General features: G+C 40.1%; 1 protein-coding gene across 1 annotated transcript; it reads left to right on the top strand.

The window, feature by feature from the left end:
* The first annotated feature begins 12 nt into the window (after positions 1-12).
* TM6SF1 (transmembrane 6 superfamily member 1) lies at positions 13-19862 on the top strand. Its single transcript, XM_017805014.1, has 10 exons — positions 13-266; positions 2191-2294; positions 2798-2895; positions 3875-3978; positions 4825-4907; positions 6090-6211; positions 10727-10831; positions 12840-12932; positions 13893-14012; positions 19476-19862. The coding sequence occupies exons 1-10, from the start codon at positions 175-177 to the stop codon at positions 19665-19667; spliced, it is 1113 nt and encodes a 370-aa protein (XP_017660503.1). The 5' UTR covers positions 13-174; the 3' UTR covers positions 19668-19862.
* Positions 19863-20076: the final 214 nt, after the last annotated feature.

Raw genomic sequence — 20076 nt, 5'->3', positions numbered from 1 at the left:
GTTTCCGAGGCGGATTTAACCTTCCCCGCGCGGGGCGGGGGGGCGGCCGCCGGCGATGGGGCGGGCGGCGGGCCGGGGCCGCGGGGCGTGCGGGGCTGGGGCGAGGCGGTGCCTCGGGCCCGGCGCGGCGCTCGGCTGGGGCGAGCAGGGCGGCCGCCGCCTCCCGCCGCGGCGATGAGCGCCTCGGCGGCCACCGGCGTGTTCGTGCTCTCGCTCACCGCCATCCCCGTCACGTACCTCTTCAACTGCCTGGCGGCCACCGGCAGGTGAGCTGGGCGGCGGCCGGGGCGGTGCGGGGAGGGGGGTCCCCGCGGCTTTTTTTGTCGGCGGCGCGGGGCTGAGCGGGACGGGGCGGGCGGCGGAGCGGGACAGCGGGACGGACCTCGCCTCGCCGCTCCCGGGTCCTGCCCGCGTCCTCTGGGATGCAGAGGGGGAGCCCAGCCTGACCGCTCACCCTGGGACCCTCCACGCTGCCGGTGCCCATCACCTGGAGCGTGTCCCGGAGCTCCGGTCACCCCGGGCTGGCGGTACCGCCGAGGGGAAGGAGCAGCCCGGACGGTACCGCCCGTGTCGGGGCCGGGGGCAGCCTCCCTCCGGCTCCCTGTCCGGGCATTCACAAACAAAATCCAACCAGTGGAAGAACTCGCCAGCCTCGGAGAGCTCCCGCAGGTTTCCTACAGGCACCCCCTGAGCCTGCGAGTTTAACTAATAATGACCGTATGCCCTCGCTCTGCCAAAACACGCGGGCTCAGGATAAACGGCAGGTCTTGAAAAGAAAAGTCTTTCTTCACGGCAAAAAACGGTTCACTCAAAGGTCTGCGTGGTATTTTGTGATCCCAACAGCCTGGGGTGTTTTGCAACTACTGCACAAATATTTGCTTCATGTTTTAAAGGCTTTGCTACATCTGTTCCTTCCTCATTTTCCTCCTTCTGGCTGATAACAAAATTTTTGGTTTCTCACTGCTGGAGTAATGTCGAATAACACATGCTGACTTACTTGATTCATTGCCAATATTTATTTCAAAATGATAGACTGCAGTGAAAAGCCACTGCAATATTAACAGCTGTAACAGTACGAAGAAATTCATTCCTGGGAAAACAGACTATCAGAAGATTCAAACCATGAAATAAATCAACAAGCTAGTACTGCTCATCCTGACTCAGAAAGTATGTGTATATATATTCTGAAATATTTGGTCTTGCAGATTTTTTGCAATAATTTTAAGTCAAGTTTCACTAAGGCTGAAATTGTCGTAATATAATTTGTTTGTACACAATTTGTTTTCTTGACACAGAGTGGTACTATGTATAAGTACTATATGTATAAAATGATGTATCAGATATTTTTAGCTTATGCATCTGTACTTTACCTAATTTTCCCTTCATTTTTTTCTTACACAAGCACAAAATTGAACACTGAGGAGGACAGTCTAGAGAGCTAAGTATAATTTACATACTTAGAGCTTTAAAACAATTTTAAACTGCTTTGCGCCAAAGATTTTTTGTGCTTTCCCCTGTCGTCACTTTACATGCACTAACATTATGGCTTCATCTCCAGGGAAAAGATGTTTCCACTGAGCCCACCTGCGTTGATTACTGAATCCCCTCAAATGGTCCTGCCTTGTAGGGCCAGAGAGACCCCTGGTAGCACTTCAAAACTGACCATTAAAGCTAGATCCATCATAGGTGCTCCACACTGCCACTCCTGAGCCGTGGAACTGATGTGTTTTAGTTTTGAATATGTCATTTCCTGGGTAGATAATTTATTGCTGAGGTTAGATGAAATGGCCCCAATGATCCTTTTTGGCCTTGAAATCTCTACGGGTTTGATCTTCACCTCTCATTGGCCTTTAATTTTCCCATGATTTTTGTTTATTTTTGCAGATACCAGTATGAAAACTGATTTTAGTCTGACAAATCTAGACTCCTGGATATGTTGTTTATCTAGCTATTTTTGTATTTTCTTTTTTTAGCTGATCACATGTGAAAATAGAGGCACATAAATTCTGCAGAATTATAAAATAAGTACTATGATGGACTATGAAAGGGACTTTAAAACCTGCCTTTTAAAGTATTAGAAGTTACTTTAAGAGTATGTGTGTTTGAGGATAGCTGGTAAGAAAAGCTGAAGAAGCAAAATTCTGTCTTTGTCTTTCTTTTAAACTTGTTTTTTTTTAAATACTGTTGCAGTTCCTGGGTAATCGTTGCAGTTGGATTGCTGGTTCTGGTTCTTATTGCTCTGTTGGCTCGTGTTCTTGTCAAAAGAAAACCACCAAAAGACCCGCTGTTTTATGGTATGTCCTGGTTATGATGAAGCTAAATTTCCTGTCCTGAAGGAGGGACTGGTTAATTTGCCAGCAAGGTCTGCTACAGACTGCCATGGGTCATGTATTTGCCTTGCTCACCTGCAAAAATGACAACTCCCTCTCCACCTCCTTTTTGTTGTCCTTTCTCCTTTCCAAGTGATGACTACAGTCAAGGCTGTACACTTCGTGTATCCAAGATTTTTGAAAGGCTACATAGTCCTTTCTGCAGACACTGACTTTCCATGGAGGCTGTGCCTACAGCTTTATAGAATTTCTCATTCCTCAGAAAAGCTTCCTAAGAACGGTGTTGACTAACCACTAATTAAAAAATACTGAGCTATGTGGGAAAGTCATATTGTGTGTTAAGTATCTGTGACCTCAAAGTAGACACAACTAGTTCAATAGATCTCTGTCTGACTGAATTTATCAGACTGTGAAGCAACTGTGTGATTCCAAGTCTTTATTAATTTCTTTTCCTTATCTTATTACAGTTTATGCTGTATTTGCCTTTACCAGTGTAGTGAACCTAATAATTGGGTTGGAACAGGATGGAATTATTGATGGATTCATGACTCATTACTTGAGAGAGGTAAATAATAGTTTGGCTTACAAATCTAAATAAAATCTTCACTATAAATAACTTGGTGTAGCATTTGTCACAGAGAAATAGCCATTCATACAAATACACATTCAATGGGTCTTCTTGAATTTTGTCATTGACCTGCTTTGTTATTGTTATGGACAAAACCTTCTCTGGCTTGAAACCACTGACTCATTTGGGAAAAAGAATGTACCTTTCGTACTCCAACATTATGTCACTTAGTTTAAGTAACACTGTTCTGTATTAACTTCTGGGAAATGGATGGACTGCACGTGTTTGCAGAAAGCCATAGACAGCACCCAGGAGTGGAGTCTGGCAGCACCTAAATGTGTTACCAAGAAGAAAACAAAATTGCTGTTTTATTTTTGCCTAGTCACTTTACTAAAAGGAATTAAAGTAGAGTTAAAAAATGATGATGCCAGGTACCTAGTCAGCAGAATCTGTTGGCTCCTGAATATCAACATCCACCAAAAATAGCTCAGTAAGAACTTGATGTGAAAGTCACTGAAGTCATTGAAAAGATTCCATGAACCTAATTGAGAAATGAGTTGGACCTTACAAGGTTATACGTTGGCATCAATATATTCAATACTGTTGTAGATCTTTAGGTTGCTAAATATATCTGGATTTGTTCCATGCTATATGTATCTTTATTTTGTAGCTTTTATCACTAAAATATGGAAAAGTCATATTTCTATAATGTAGCAGAGTAATGCTGACAGTCACACATAGGAGTTTTCCCTCCCATCTTGCCCCCTGTTTTGCAACTCTAGGACTCATTTAATTATGGCTGATCCTGCATACATCAGGTCTGTGCTTGGAAATACGTATTGTCAGTCAAAAACTGTACCAATGGATTACAAGAACACCAGTTACTTTTCTGAACTTATCTCTTGCTGTTCTTTGTTAATTATTTGTTATTCTTCCTCTAATCACTGAATCTCTTCTAAAATACATGTTTCCCCAGGGTGAGCCATATCTGAACACTGCCTATGGCCATGTGATCTGCTACTGGGATGGCTCTGCTCACTATCTGATGTACCTGTTGATGGTGGCAGCTATTGCGTGGGAGTAAGTCAGTTTGATTTGTGTACTGTTTGCTTTGCTCCCGTTCTCACATAACCTACAAAGGGCTTTCTTTTCCATGCAGTGTTCAGATTTTTCTTTCAGGGTGGTTCCATGTCTTAGGCCAAAGCAATGCTGTTAAAATTTCATTACATTCAGGAGTTGTACCCTCACCAAGTTACCCTCTCTCTCAGCTGCCTAAGCCCAGCAAATGCATGGGGATGTATCTGTCCTCATTCTGCAGCAGAGAGCAGCACATCTGCACCCTTAGTGTTAGCTAAAAGCTTAAAGATGATGCACATTAAAAGCATGTGTGAGAAAAACAATTCTTTTTTCAAATAACAAATTTAGGATAGGAATAATGCATTGCTTAGCACAACATTGAGTCTCTCATCCATGTTAGAGAGTGTCATGAAGTTTAAGAGAAAATGGCTATTTCTAGAGATTCTTATGTTTCTTGCAGTTGAATGGCAAGTTTGAGAAAGTAAGTACTTCAGTTCCAGAGGCTAATGTACCTGCTGGTAATAGAAGCATTAACAGAATGGAATTAATTATTAATTCTTTTATAGTCTGGTACAACCTGTGATGTGCAGACTCAGCCTTGAGGAGTGAAACATGACAGTAAATAACTGAGTATGCCCAGAGCCTGTACGGTTCCTGGGATAACCTTTAATCTCCTCACACGTGAATGCAGGATTTTTCCATATCAGAGGCAAGAATCCTCCGTTGACTTGTGGTACAGGTTTTTAAATCTTTACATACTGAAATACAACCATGGCAATGAGTATAATATTTGGGGTAGGGGATTTTTAGAAAAGGTGCAATAATTATTCTGTTCTCTTTTTTAAACAGACAAAGCTATAGAACCATTGGTCTCTACTGGCTAGGTTCCATTATCATGAGCATCATTGTCTTTTTGCCTGGAAATATTGTGGGTAAGGAAGTAATTTATATGACTAACTTTTTCCTGTGAAGCATTTTCTAAATTCAGCATTAGGCTATCTATATTTTACTGCAGTCTTGGTTCATTTCTATAACAATATGAAAGAGGAATTTTAGGAATATCAGTAGAGAGATACAAGATATTTTGAAATCTAAATATGAGGAAGGGAAGATGGAGACCAGGGGAGAAAAAAAACCACCAAACCCTTTCAACTTACATTGCTCTCAAGGGGAAAAAAAATATTGTATTTTGTTATACCTGTAAGGCTTTCATCTAAACTAGGTTTAAATAATTAGGCAAAAAGTGTGTCTTAGTATCATAAGAATATAAATCTTATTTTACATAAAATTTCCAATTTACTTAAAAGTCTGACTTCCCAGCAGCTTAAACTGATGCAAAGTTGACAAATGTTCAACTGAGAAAAATGTTCATATGTCCAAATAATTTGTAAGTTTTAGGAAAACTCACTTTGGCCCTGCTTTTTATGACAGAGGAGGAATATTCACAGTGCAGGCTGGGGCCAGCCCAGTGCCCTCCTTTGTAGATCCACCACAGAGAAAAAGAGCAGATTTAGTGCAACAGTATCCCTTCCTCCTCCCTCTGGGGAAGGCCAAGAAACTTGCTCCCAGGAGCATTCCTCCTGCCTTCCTTTCTGACACAGAGAGTAGCCCGTGTGAAAGACACAGCTTTTCCTGATTTACCTGGGCTGAGGATAGCTCTCGGAATGTTTTGTCCTCAGTACAGGCCTGTAGAAGGAATCAGGACTTTGGAAAGCAAGTGCAATATCAGATCTTGCAAAACTGATACACTTTTTTATTTCCATTTTTTAAAGAACAAACTCTCTCTTTGAATCAGGTTCCATCGAAAGATTTCAAAGCTGTCCCATCCTGCAGGGTTACCTGGTGCAGAGTGACAGGTGGTTTCCCATCTCCCTAAAAAATCCCTGATTTCTGAAATGGCTTCCTGTAAAATAGGCCCTCCATTACCTGTGACTCTACCAGTAATGAGCATGTGATTTTCAACACGACTTGTGTGTTTCTTTAACAGTGATTTCTAATGTTTTATCTTTATATTACTATAGCTGCTTCAGATTTGATATTACATAGGATATTTTTAAATTCTTCTGCAACACAGCTTACAAATTCTCATAAATCTTATAATAATTCTTTAACAGGCAAATATGGAACAAAAGTGTTTCCTGCTTTTTTCCTAAGTGTACCATATATCTGCCTCCCCATATGGGCTGGGTTCAGAATTTATAACCAACCTTCAGTGACTCAAGACACTCCAGTCAAGGTAATTTTATTGTGTTTCAGTGCTGGCTACTGTTAGGAAAGCTGAAATATGCTGGCTGCTTCTGGTGGGTTTTATAGGTCCCTCAGAGAGCACGGGATGTACTGTGACTGTTATGACAATTGCTGTTGTGACAATTGCTGTTGGGCTGAGTAGACACTGCAAAAATGTCTATACTGGAGGACTATTTCATCATGGTGGAATAAAGAAAAAGAATCTTATGTTTAGAGTAAAGAACCCATTTGTAGGGTGTAATTGTGTTTCTATCTATTCGGTTTCTGACCGCTTTAGTTTTTTCAGCTGATGAAAATACTGACCTATACCAGCTTCATAAAGCACCACAGGATCCCATAGAAACACTACAGGAAAGTATTCTTCTGAAGATGACCTACAGATTTCATGCATTTAATAATTATTTGTATATGCTTTCTTCAATATTAGATTTTACAGGTGAGATGTACATAAGCAGAAAAAAAGATTATTTACTCACTCATTAAAAAAAAGATCTGTAAAAACATTTACTTAAAACTCCTTAGACTTTTGCCTTTAAATTTACTAGTTGGATTGTAAGATCAACTGAGCAATCAAAACAATGCATTAATAGTTCATGCACTGTTTTATTAAAAAAAAAATAAAAATTCCCTGCAGTACAAAGCACAGAACAGATCTTTTAACTGTTGATTGCTATAAGCAAGTTTATTGCCACAGCACTCTGCATCAGTTGTAAGCAACAGAATCGACTAATATTTTTGCATCACAAGGGCTCCTGAGTCTCAATCAGGTTCATTCTGTAACTGGAAACATAGACAGAGGTGAAGGATTAGTTCCCATTCCAGAGCCAGGGGGCCGTCAGTGTGCACAGGCAGAGCCAATGGCAAAGAGTAACAGCAGGTGATGCACGGACAGATTTTCCCAGAGATGTATGAAAAATAACATCCATCCATCCAACCATGATTCTTCAGTAGGAAAGGCAGGCACAGACAGATTTTCATAACTCCTGAAGTTTGAAGAACCACTACAGAAACACAACTTTTAGGGCAAATCCCCATGAAAGGCAAATTAGGGGAGTCTTCAGGTGCCAAAACTTCTTTCACTCTCCTGCACAGGCTTATAGGAAACCATATGCCCCATCCCAAAGCAACCTGAGCTGATTGATTTAAAGGAATCAATAATTCTGGCCAGAAACACATTCTTTAGAGTCATCAAGGTAGAGAAGTGTAGTTAAAGGTAGTGATGGCAATTTTTGCTGTATGTATTAGTGAGAAGAGCCTTTGCATGGAGGATGGACAAAGGTTTCAGTTTGTTTTGCTAGTACTAAGAACACCCCAGAAATGGACATTATAGGAATTGCTGCTTATTTGCTGAAATACAGCTATGTCTCCTGTGCTTATCAGGAGCTAAACTGCTTACCTAGGTTTCATATCTTAATTTGGTATATACTGCAGAGAAACTTAGTTTTAAAATTCTATAGAAAAAAAAATAAAAGTGCATGAAATGCTGGTGATCTGAAAACTTAATATTACGCTTCTTTGTGAATCCTTTGTTGTAAACATAAACTTCCTTGCTCAGAAGGTCATAGAAAAAGCCTTGATTCCTGTCACTGGGACTTCCTACCCTTCCCAAGTTGTTTGTTTTTCAGAAGTTGTATTTTATCTTCACTGGTAACTTGTGCTCCATATCCGAGCATGCCTGTAAATCTTAACATGACTACTCATGAATTTTTCATAGAAGTCTCTCAGTCCTAAATTAAGTATTGTTGCCAGGAAATAATTGTGTTTAATGCTATTAATCAGTGAGCTAATAATTGTGAGTCCTGAACATACTTAATTCTCTTTCAGTAGATCATTGACAATTAGCTGTAAAACTTTTTGAAGCTATCGTTATTCAGAGTTGGTATTAAAAGATTTAGGAAGAAAATGTAGCAATGGTTTTAAACATGATAGTGTTAGTATATAGAAAAATGCTTCCATGAAAGCAATAGAAGCAAGGCATATTCTATTGGCCAGGGTATACATCGCTATAATATTATTACAAATCAGTTAGTTAAAAAAGAAATAATCAATGTGGGAACAGAGAGAGGTAATCAAGTTTTGGGTGTTTCCTAGTAGAGATGGATGCATGGGAGCAGAATGGAGTTATGTCCTCATCTGCAACCAAACCAAGCTGTGCTGCAGTATTTACAAAGCCCAACAGATTTATCTACAAGTATATTAGCTCAGAAAAGTTTAATATAATTTAAAATTCACTAACAATTAAAACAGAAATTCAGATTTGCACATGAATTCTGAAGGGACTTTTGCAGACAGCACACAAAATTATTCTGATGCCTTAAAACGGATCATGTGAGAACCCCCTCAGAAGTTATGGAAAATAGCTTTTTCCTGGATGTGAGAGAAATTACAAAGCATGCCTACCCACTTCCTTGCTACACAAAAGAAACTCTGCATGAGATCTGTGCAGAGTTCAATGTTGTTTGCCGTAAATGGGAAATCCGTGGCCAGCCTGCTTTGCTTGGCCAGTGTACTTAACATGTAATTCATTTTAGCATTTACTGATATGGCTTTGCTGTGTAAAAGAAAGGCAAGGAAAAATTACCTTGTAGCTGAATTCTGCCAGCAAAGTGCATTCTGTCTTTTGAATTCTTGCTTCTGCTTTTATTTTTTTTTTAAGCTTTGCATTTTTATTTTGTTTGCACACATGCACAGAGGAAAAAAAGGTGTGAGTTTTCTGTACCCTGGCAATTTCACAAACTCAAACTACACCAAAGGTTGTCTCCACTTATATTGGCTTTGTCTCCAAATTCTATAAGTACAAGGTTCTATTGTAGCTTTTTAATTAGAGTAAATATGCATATTCATTTAATATTCATTTTGAAAGGAGGAGTGATACATATCTATCTATATTGATATAGATAGATAGATAAGCCTCATACTTAGTCAAAAGTAGAAAGAAAATATATCAGCTTTCTATTATCCTAGGTAGTTACATTTGAAAATTATTTGTAACTCAGCAGCCTTGGGAGACCTTTGCCTTTCATAGGAATAAATATTAGAATATAGACATCCTTTCCAGTAATATTAAAAGCATTCCTACACTGATACTGTGAATACTGTGAAGTGACACCATACTGCCAAAACAAACCTGTTATTTGTGTTTGAAAGGAAAACAAAGGTGTCACTTTTTTTTTTTCCCTTGAAAAAGATCCTTTGAAAGAAAAACAGAAAAAGTATTATGATGGCCTATGTGTTTACAATAGCCTTGTTTTTGTTAGCCTAGAATTCAGAGCTACTAGATTTTACTCAGGAATTGTGCTTGCAAGATTGTTTCTCCTGTTTCAATAACTTCATTGTGAATATCTTGATCCCGAGTGCTTTTAACTGTGCCCTTGCATCCTAATTATTGTTTTGCGCTTTGGAGACAATTCCACAAGTGTATAACAGGAAGGAAATCAGGTTTTTCTTTAGCTGTCTGCATGCCAACACAGAGCTAATAAAAAGGAAGAGGAAATGAGTAACACATATACATGGGGAAGTTTTCCCTCTGAACTACAGAAAGATACACTGATGTGCTTGCAACTTTGTGACTGCACAGTGCAGAAAGTGCACCTCGAATTATTTCCACGGGTTTTGTAGTTTTTACCATGTAGGCAAAGGGATGACTTTGGTTTTTCCAAGCCACCTTGTTAGATATGGATATGGCCTTTATTACCATAGGGTGTGAACCCCTCACATTTGCCCCTGCAGAGCACTGGGGGGATTCCTGTCCTGAGCTGAGGAAAGGAGGCACAGATCAGAGCCAGAAAGAAGTGTTTTCAGTGCCTGCCAGAGGAATCCACAGCACAAAGTGAGGAAATGAAAGGAAGGTTTTTCCACATACTCCACACACACACATACACACAAGCACATTTCATTCTCTAGTTAGGCATTACATATTAATATATAATATTTGCTTACTGAACTCAGCAGGGGACCCAACCAGCCACAGAAAAGCTTTTATTTTATGCCAGTGATAGTCCATTGATTTCAATAGTGTCACAAGCTGCTGAAAACCAGCATTCACTGTCAGTAATGAGATGGACCCAGTCTTTTTACAAAGCATATCAGATTCAACGTCAGATGTTTGAGACAAAACTTATGTTTCCAAGGCTTTTCTACATGGGGACATTCAGGAAAATTAATGAATTCCAATTAACAAAACACAAAATTTTGAAAAAGTTAGTTATGCTGTTTTAAAGCCTTAGGTGATTGCAGAGTTAGTGTTCATTTGATTTAGGTTGCTTTGAAATGGCACTAATCTGTATTGAAATGGCTTTAGTTGGATCCATCCATTTCTAGAGTTTATTCAGATTAATCTTCCTCACTGCATCGTATCAAGCCTGAAGTCACCTTTTTAGATGTGGAAATATTTCTGTCTCTGAAATCAGTGGATAGAAATGATGTTTCACCACTTCACCCTCCTTGTAGTTAAACAAGTCACATGGAACTGGGATGTACTTACTAAACATGTTCTGTGTTGCAGGTGGTTCAGGAAGTCCAGAAGAAAGGGCTCTTAAGACGACCAATAGATTTAATGTTAGCTGCATACCTCATCCTAGCAACGGGGTTTTGCATATTTAGGGGCATGGTAAGTTGAATATGTTTTAATACTCTGGCCTCTAATGTTCAGTCCAACTTTTAAATTTGAGTCTGTATGAAAAACCATGTACATTGTGGTAAAGGGAAATCCTGTAATGTTTAGGGTTCAAATATGCCTTAGATGTAAAAGGACAAATTATTCATGCTAACTCTTGGTGCTTTTGCTTCTCCATTTTGTGCTGTGTGAAGCATGTTTTTCAAAAGGAGGTAAACAACCATGAGAGTAAATAGCATCCCAAGTGCAAATCAACACGACCTAAAACTGTTTTCATTGGCCTGTTGTTACATTTACAGCCAAGAACGTGGAGACAAACCAACTGAAGGAATTCTGGATTTGTGTTTTTCTAAGCAGAAATGCATATTTAAAATTATATAGGAAATCAAGTTAACTTCTATTTTATGCAGTGTAAGGGAACATTTCCACCTAAAAGGCAAAAAAATTGTCCATGTTACCTGAACAACACATGTTGTTTCTACTAACCAAGGGACAAATTTTTAAAAGGTTTGCTCTCTAAGTATAGTTGATTGAATTAAAATTTCTGAGGGGAGGAAGCAGTACTGAAAATGCTTTCAAGAGGTAAATCCAGTAGTAGATAAGTGTAGTCCCTTGTCAGCTCTAGTGCATTTTCTGTCTTAAGGAGGATGAAACTTGTGTATCATTCAGTGAACAAAGCTTGAATGTTTATCCTTTCTAGAATAGTTCAAGTATTTACCTAGTGCAAATTGTCCCTTTATAGTTGTGCTGCTCACATTACTCTGCTATCTCCTGCTGCTTCTCTGAAAACTGGCCTCTCAAAACCACCTTTTCCTTCTACTTTGTCACAGGCTGCTTTATATCATACAGATCACGCTACTTCAGAGCACCACTGATACACTGCTACAGTGATAGAGTTTTACCTGTAATTTCACTGTTGGAAACATTAGTCTCATGGTCTAACTTGGTTCTGCAATCCCATTTCATTTCTCAGAGGAGTGTTTGTTTTTTTTGTTGTTTTTTTTTTTTTTATTTTTTTATTTTGAGAGTGTGGTCATTTCATTATAGATTTCCTTCACCAAACAGGAACTGCTTACTGGTTTTACTTATAGAGATCAACTGAACATCTCTGTGCAAGCTGCAGGAACCATGATTTTGTGAAAAAGCTAATAAAACATAATCCATTATAGTCCACTCAGACCTGCTTCTTGTATCCCCATGTTGGAAAGAACAGGAAGGAACATCCACTGGTTGCAAATCTCTGCGCTTTCCCCTCAGAGTCACACAACAAATACATATTAATTCAAGTTATGCAAAACTTACTCTTCATCCCTGTAGCTCAGGCATTAATGATGTCATAAACACACACTGACAGTTGCTGATTCAGATTGCTAACTCATTTCAGAACAGTATCTTTTGTAGTAGTTTTAAGGGCTACTATGAAAAGGAACTACTTTTGCAACTGCATCTCTCCATGTTTATTTGGAACTTGTTTCTATAGGAATGTAAAATTCAATAATCTTTCCTTTGCTACTCTCTTAAAAACTATTATTACTCTAAGTAACACCTGTCTCACTGCATTGCTCTCTGTTGCTACCTTGCCCCAGTGCAGCTCTTCTTAGACTACATTAATAGTTTACTATCCTAAAGCTGGGTGCCTAACCTGAAGTTTCCACTCTTAGAGCAATTTTCCATTGGAAAGTACATTTGCTGGGATCAAAGGTTGTTTATCAGAGCAAATCAATAGCAATTATACTTTTAGTACAGCATAGCCAACTGACCAAATTCTCTCCAGTCAAAGTCTTTAAAGCAGGCTGCCAGCATTTCCTCCCAACCCCCCTGAGCAGGAGCCGAGAGGGGGCTGCATTTCACCTTTTAATTGGTGATCCCATGGATCACCTTTGCAAGCCTCCAGGGTAGCAGTGCTGCAGACCACTAGTGCATCTTTAGGGCTGGTAACAGATGTCAGGTTGGCTGGTTTTAGAACAAATTGTTCACAGGAAGTTTTGAAAATTCTCCTCAGATTGCCCTGGACTGCCCTGCTGAACTCTGCCGGCTGTATATTCAACTGCATGAGCCCTACATAAAAGATCCTGCTGCCTACCCTAAGCTTCAGGTAAAGCATTGACCATGGAGCAGAGTGTGTTAAGGAGTGATTTGTAAACTGGTGCAAAGATGAAGCCATGGGTTTCACAGATGAAGTTCATGGCAAGTTAAGCAGTATTTCCTATTTTCTAGTATAGCCATTACAGGGCATCAACTCATCATTGTGATAAACTTAGTTTCAAATTAGTTACCTAGAGTAACACATCCTGATTACTCAAGGTTCTCGTAATACAGTCCATGAAACAGATCTGCATACTTCTTTTAAAATGTTCATTCTCCTTCCTTAGAAGGGCAAAGCAGACTTTCAGTCTGGAATAATGCAGTAAGAAGGGGTGTAGTAGATAAGATTCCTTAAGCTGACATTCACTTCTGTCTCCAGTGACACAGTCCTTGAAACAGGACACTATACAAAAAGCATTGCAGATGAGGGAATGTTGTGCTTTACTTTTGTAATATTGGAGGTTGCCATTCTCCTGCAAGCCTGGCTCCTGCATGTGGACAGGGCCTGAAGCAGTCAGAGGATGCAGGGGTGTGGCAATGAGCAGAAACCAAGTAACTCTGCTGGACCAGTTCTCTGGGAAAGGAGAGGTGTGGGTGTTATCTCCTACCTCCCAACTGAGAGTGCAATGGAGCCTGAAAAATGGACACCCACGTTATGTTGGACAAGGAGTTAGGTCAATCCATGCTTACTGGCACGGTCTCAAGATGGCAAGGGGTAGGGAAACATGTCCTGGGCAAGGAGAAAACAGCCATCAATATTAGGGGAGGCCTTAGGGTAGCTGGATCCAGTCAATAGTATCCAGGTATGAAATTCTTTCTTAAAGAAGTTAGAGCTGCAAAAAGGCCTCGGAATAACTGCTGCCAGGAGCGTAGTTTTGAGTAGTCTCAATCCCTCAGTAAGCAGCTGGCTGATTTTCAAATGCATCTCCCTCACACTGCAAAGCAACTAATATTTGTGTTTACAACGCAGATGCTGGCATACATGTTCTACTCTGTGCCATACTATGTGATTGCTCTGTATGGCCTCCTGGTGCCTGGCTGTTCCTGGATGCCTGATTTAACCCTCATACATGCTGGAGGACTAGCTCAGGTATTTCTTTGCAAAATGTTCACTTTTGAAATACAAGTTAATAAGTAGACACCTATGGAGTAAATAAGGGGCCCAGGGCTTGATCTTTCCATGCAGGTTTTATGCTAATGTAACTCAGATCAGATCAGTTTTTGTATCTGTAAAAAACCCCTTAATTTAAGGGAGTGGAGAATCAAATCCATTACATGTCTCTAATGACCACACTCTTGCTTTAGCAGACTTCTTTCCTTCTGCACAATGTTTTTATTGTGCTCATTTAAACCTTATTAAGCACCATGCACTCTTTAGCTGGGACCATGAAGGAAGCCTGTCTTAAAGCTGTGACAGTCAACCATGTAAAAAAATCCCAAACACAACAAAGCAGCACAAAATATTGTTTCCATAATATGTGTTGGCTAACTAGGTAGTTTGAAACATATAAATGGAAAAAAGTATCTACTGGTCACACAAAATGTACAGTATCAGTTGATGATATGGATACAACACTGGGAACCTCCTGGGCCACAAACCACAGTAACACCCAGACATGCTTGTGCTGCCAAAGGCAGACCAATGATCATACTTCCTTAACTCATTCCCTTCTGATTCTCCCAAATAAACAACAGTGGCTAATTACTAGATGGTGCTGATGCTTATGAGGATACTGACCAAAACAAAACAATCCAACAGGAAGTGATAAATGACTTCTCATAACGTACAGATGACCATTAAACAGTTGAGACACAGGGACAATTGATTTGTACTGTATGTAGGAAATTAAATGTGCTCTGAGCATCCAGATAATGCAGAAAATGTGCACATAATCCTGCCACAATAGTGAGAACACAGGGACACAGCAATAAGTGTAATTCAAATACCACTACTAGACAAACACAGACCAACACTTCGTTCCTCAGGCCTGAGATAACAATCATGGATACAAACTACAATCCACTTTAACTGCCCAGTAAGGATGGTGGAATAACATTTTCTATTTGTGAGCAATTATCAGAGAGAATAGACTTCTTTTCTTTTTTCTCTCCAAACAGTTTATAGAGAATCTTGAATTATTAAGTGATATCAAAACAGAATCTGGCAAACATTAACGAGGAGGTTTAGATGCTTAAAAGGCATTATAAATATTATAAAACTGTGTTTAGCCTAAATGTAATTTAGGAAAAAAAAAAAAGGCAAAAACTAGCTAAAATAGGTAAAGTCATATCGGGAACTTTTCTTTACCAACAGATTACTCAGGTCTCATAAATTCCCCAGACAATCAGGAAAGAAACTACCCCTTCAAAGATTTTTTTACCACAAGGAAAAGTAAACCAGAAGTCAAAGTGTGCTGACTATCACAACCTTGCAAACTTACCAGAAAACTCAGCCTCCCCACCTGGAGGTGATTTTTGTTTGTTGGTTTTTTGTTTGTTTTTTTTTTTTTGTTTTCTGTAACACTTGCCTTTTTTTTTTAATGATGTTTTATCCTTTTAGATGTGTGATGCAACATTTTGTTGCTGAAGTCTAAAACCCCTCTGTTGTTCTTTGTGGTTTGGCCTCAGGATGTCAATTTGCAGATTAGATTAACACTCAAAATTTCCCATTTCACTCTTTAAAGCTTGTCCTGGCAGCAGCAAACACTGTGGGCTGAGAAAAACTGTTTAAGAGAGCTGTATGTTGCCGTGTACTCCCTATATTTTATCTTGCTTAAAAAAAACCATTCCTTGACATTTAGGAGGGTTTTGGGGGTTTTTTTTTGATAGTTTTTACCTTAATGCACTGCAGGATGAACTTCAGTCATCCTACAACTGACTATGATTGAATTGATTTGACTTGGTGAACTGTGAGCAGGCTGGGATGTAAAATGCATGTGACAATGAACTGAGGACTCTTTCTATATTATTTTGGGGTTTTGCTATTTTGAGGCAAAAAACACATTTCCAGGTTCATCTGCTGTTTTCTCAAGTTAAAACACTGTAATTTATCATTAAAACATATGCAGTTACTGGAACACATTTTGCTTCCTATTATGCACAAAAGTCCAATAAAGGTAAATATCCATTGGTGGAAGGAGTGGGCACTGCTCCCTGGGAATGAACACTGCTCCTACAGATGGGGAACGTGGAGACTTCAATTTTTATTTCTTTCATTATGATGTACTTTTTACAAAAACAAGTCACAAAATACCATATGATGCATCTAAACTAAGAACCTCTAAAAGTGCCTACTAGCCTTTCACACACAGAGACATACATACTGTTTTTCAGAATTACATGTAACTCTCAGCTCTGTTACTAACATTTAGACTCCAAAACCAGTTATGACCCAGTAATTATTAGACTTTCTGAAGCTCCAGGAGGAGCTCTTTAAATTTCACGTGAGTAAAGTACCATGAGCTCTGATTATACAAAAAGGTTGGAACAGTCTATGACTTTGATGAAATTGGTATTTCTGTATATAAGTGAGCCATGGGAGAAGGGATGAACAGCCACAGCCTTGCTATCCAAAAGCATTCTGTCTCACCAGCTCTCTGTAGCCAATTTCTCTGTTTTCTGAAACATAGAAAGTTTTCCTCCACTCCCTCTCATAGTGGTTTAATTCTGCAGTTTTTGGTGGCTAGTTTCTGCAGTGCCTACTTATCTACCTTTGGGACCCTAAACCCAAGGAATATATTTCTCTAGGTTACTCTCTCCCCACTCTATTGGATGGCTTTCCTTAGGCTCAGGAGAACTGGTCCAAACCCTTGAAAGCTACAGTCTGCCTGATTTTAGTCAGTCTTAAAGAGAAGGCACAGAGTAAAGAAGGACTCCTAACCTTTTTCCAGGCCCTTCTCTGTCCCCAGCTGGAGGGCTTTCTTGGCTACAGGGTAAGAAATAGTTGAACTATTGCCTATGATTAGGCAACAAGGCAAAAAATATTGTAAAATAATCCAAATCCAAACTACTTCCTATGGACAGGAAGCTTAATGAGTAGGAGGCATACACGAATTGCAGTTGTCAAGCTGAGCAGTGCCATATCCAGCACCCAGCAGCTTCCAACTGCTGTGGGAAGGTGGGATCAGCAGATTGGCCGAGGCTCCAAGGGTAACAAAGGCTGGATGTTAGACATGTAAGGCTGCCTTAGAAAGTTACCTGCAGCATCTCATTTGGTTGATTTCTCAGCCAAGGTTTAGGGATTCCCTGCTTGGAGAGGGTTCAATAACAGAAAGCACCAAGGAATGGCTTGTTCGCCCCCCAATCACAGCGAGGTAACACAACAGACCTGTGGTTTCTCTCACTTAGCACAGCACCAGCCTGTTGCACACAGAGCTCTGTCTTACAGCTCTTGTCTTACTGTTCAAAATTATTGACTTGGTGTAAGTCTGCCTGGTACTTGAAGGAAGAGCAGGACTGGGCTATTGGTGAGTGAGAGATCTGCTTCCAAGACACAGAACAGTCATGGAAATGAAACACACAAGATTAAAGACATAACACAATTTCTACAGAGGCAAATCAAATAAATTAAGAAAAAAAGTGACTTTAACAGATCTAAATATCCTCCCTGGTAATGAAAGGAAGAAGCAATGTGTTACATTGAAAAACAAGTCTAATAAACAATAACTTCATTATATATGGTGCATCATCAGCTAGTAAAAATCTTCATGGGCTACAGACAGGACACGTTACTGCTTTTTGGTTTTACAATGCTCAAAGCTCACTAATGTGCCACAACTCTTGCAAGAGACAAGACCACACAATAAGGCTTAGATACTCAAAGGCATCTTGGAGTCTCTGAGTGTTCTGGGTCTCTCAGAGGCATCCCCTTACAGTTCTTTCTGACAAGGTTTACTATGAATTATTAGGAATTTACTGTCAACTTACTGCGATGCATGGCTGGCCACTCTCAGAGACAGGCAGACCTCACAGTCCTCCACAGCAAGTAGGTAGCTTAGCGTCTTGTTCACCCCAGAAGAGGCTCTAAAATGCTTTCAGGAGGTTGTCAGTGTCTAGGTAAACACCAGACAGACCAAACTTCCTCTGCAGCCTGATGGTGGCTGGTTCTCTGCCTGGGAATCTGCTGCTTCATGTAACAAGTGGGCTTTGGTGCTGAGAATTAGTGCTCTGGCTGCCTGGGCCAGGAGAGGTAGCAGGGATCTGAGCCCACCCAGGAGCCAAAGGCAAGTCCTGCCTGAGGCAGGTGAGAACAAACGGGCTGCAAGAGGCAGACTGAATTACAAGGCCGATGTAAACAGGCTGCTGACAGCGTGCCCCTGAACATCTGTTTGCTGTGTAATAGCTATTTACAGAAAGATGCTAAGTGGCACTCTGCTGAAGTGTGTTTGTATTTGATTTTGTTGATTATTTCGTTTCCTAGCTCAGGTTTGCTTGATAAGCTCTCCCCATTCAGTGGATGTGGTTGGAATCACCTGAAAACCAATTTCCTGTTCTGTTTTGATGGATGGTCTCAGCCTAACCTTTTGCTGGGATGGTGTATTGAAACACCTGCACTGTATTTTCCCTTCTACTTTGCTGTGACCAGAACTGTGTTCTTTGTGAGTTTAAAATGACTCCTGCTGAAGCCAGAACAGGGGAAGTGATTTGGCCTTAGTGTACTCCTCTGTGTTCCTAAAATTCTGGTGTCTCAGTGTTTTGCTTATGTTTATCTTCTCATATCTCCTCCACTGCTAACTAAATAATAATAAAAAACCTCGACACATAATAGTTAATGTGAATGAGCTGCAGCTTGAAATAGCAGGTAACAGATGGAAACAAAANTATCCTGACACTTCTATCTTTAAATGTTTGTTTATGCTAAAAATATGCTTCAGGCCAGCAAGCTTGTCTGTGCCTATAACCTTCACTGCACGCTCAGCCCATAGTTCAGAACCATCCCAGCCCAAAAGTCGAATATTGGAGACATTTTCTGAAATCATCAGGAGTTCTGGGATCAGAATCTGGAACACTCTGGGTTTAAGATTAAAAAATAAAACCTAAATTCAAAACAGAACTAGCGCAGCTTCCAAGATTTTACTCTCTAACTTTATTCAGACTCTCTGCTCCTACTGAAGCCTAATGCAACATTCCCAGGCAGGTGGGTGCCAGTCCTACTCCCTGACTGGGCTGAGCAGGAGCACAGGGCTCTGCGGGGATGTCACTTCCGTGGCCATTTGCCTGGGGAAGGATCGTGGAATCTCTTGCACAAAGTATGATGCAGAAGCCAAGGGTGCAATCCTATACCTGATGTATCAGTGCCACCATGTGCATAAAACAAACCTCCAACCATGCCATTCATGGTTCCAGTTATGCCTCTTATACCAAGATATTAATGATTTTAGTTTAAACTGCATTTTTATACCAGTGTGCAAAAGGATGATGGATAATTCTGGAATAAAAGGGTTGGCTTGGAAAATGTCACTGGAGATGCAGTCTTGCATGCAGATTATGCCATCTTTCCAAAATATACATCAACTTCACCTTTTTTAATATAAACATTATATACACACCACAGGCTCAATTTTCCCATATTGGTGCTTCTCTTCATGCTCGAACTCCTTACATCTACAGAGTCCCTGAAGAAGCAAAAGAGTTTTTCCTGATATTGAACGTAATGTATGGGATTCTTCCTCAGCTGTTCGCTTACAGGTGTGTCAACAAGCCAGAGTTTTTTATGAAACCAAAACAAGAAGATAAAACAGAATAGCACGACTGTTTTCAGCTCCTCTCCTTGGCTATGTATATAATTGGGTTGGGATGTAACTGAACTGCTCAGATGGAACCCAAACGAATCGTGTAAGATGTGTAAAATTGCACAACTGTGTAAAGTTGCACGGTCTGTTTTGTTTATCCTACTCAAAAAGGGAAAATAAAGACGACTGCCTTTAGCACCATTTCTCAACATTGTGACTTTGCGTGGCAGTGGATTGCCAGTTCCCACAGCTATTTTTAAGTAAGCTGCTTTGACAGTTTTAGAAATACTGCATGAAGTTAAATAATAATAATGATGTCAGTGTTTAGCCTCCGCACGCAGAAGAACAGCAGTGCCAGCAGTCCCTCCACAGCTACTGCGGAACATGAAGGTCAGCATTGTGAAGCGTGAAAAATTAACATAC

The sequence above is a fragment of the Lepidothrix coronata genome, unplaced genomic scaffold (genome assembly GCF_001604755.1).
Source record: "Lepidothrix coronata isolate B3197 unplaced genomic scaffold, Lepidothrix_coronata-1.0 Scaffold11, whole genome shotgun sequence".
Taxonomy (NCBI): domain Eukaryota; kingdom Metazoa; phylum Chordata; class Aves; order Passeriformes; family Pipridae; genus Lepidothrix; species Lepidothrix coronata.
The sequence above is the reverse complement of the archived record's forward strand: the minus strand, read 5'-3'. Positions and strand labels throughout refer to the sequence as shown.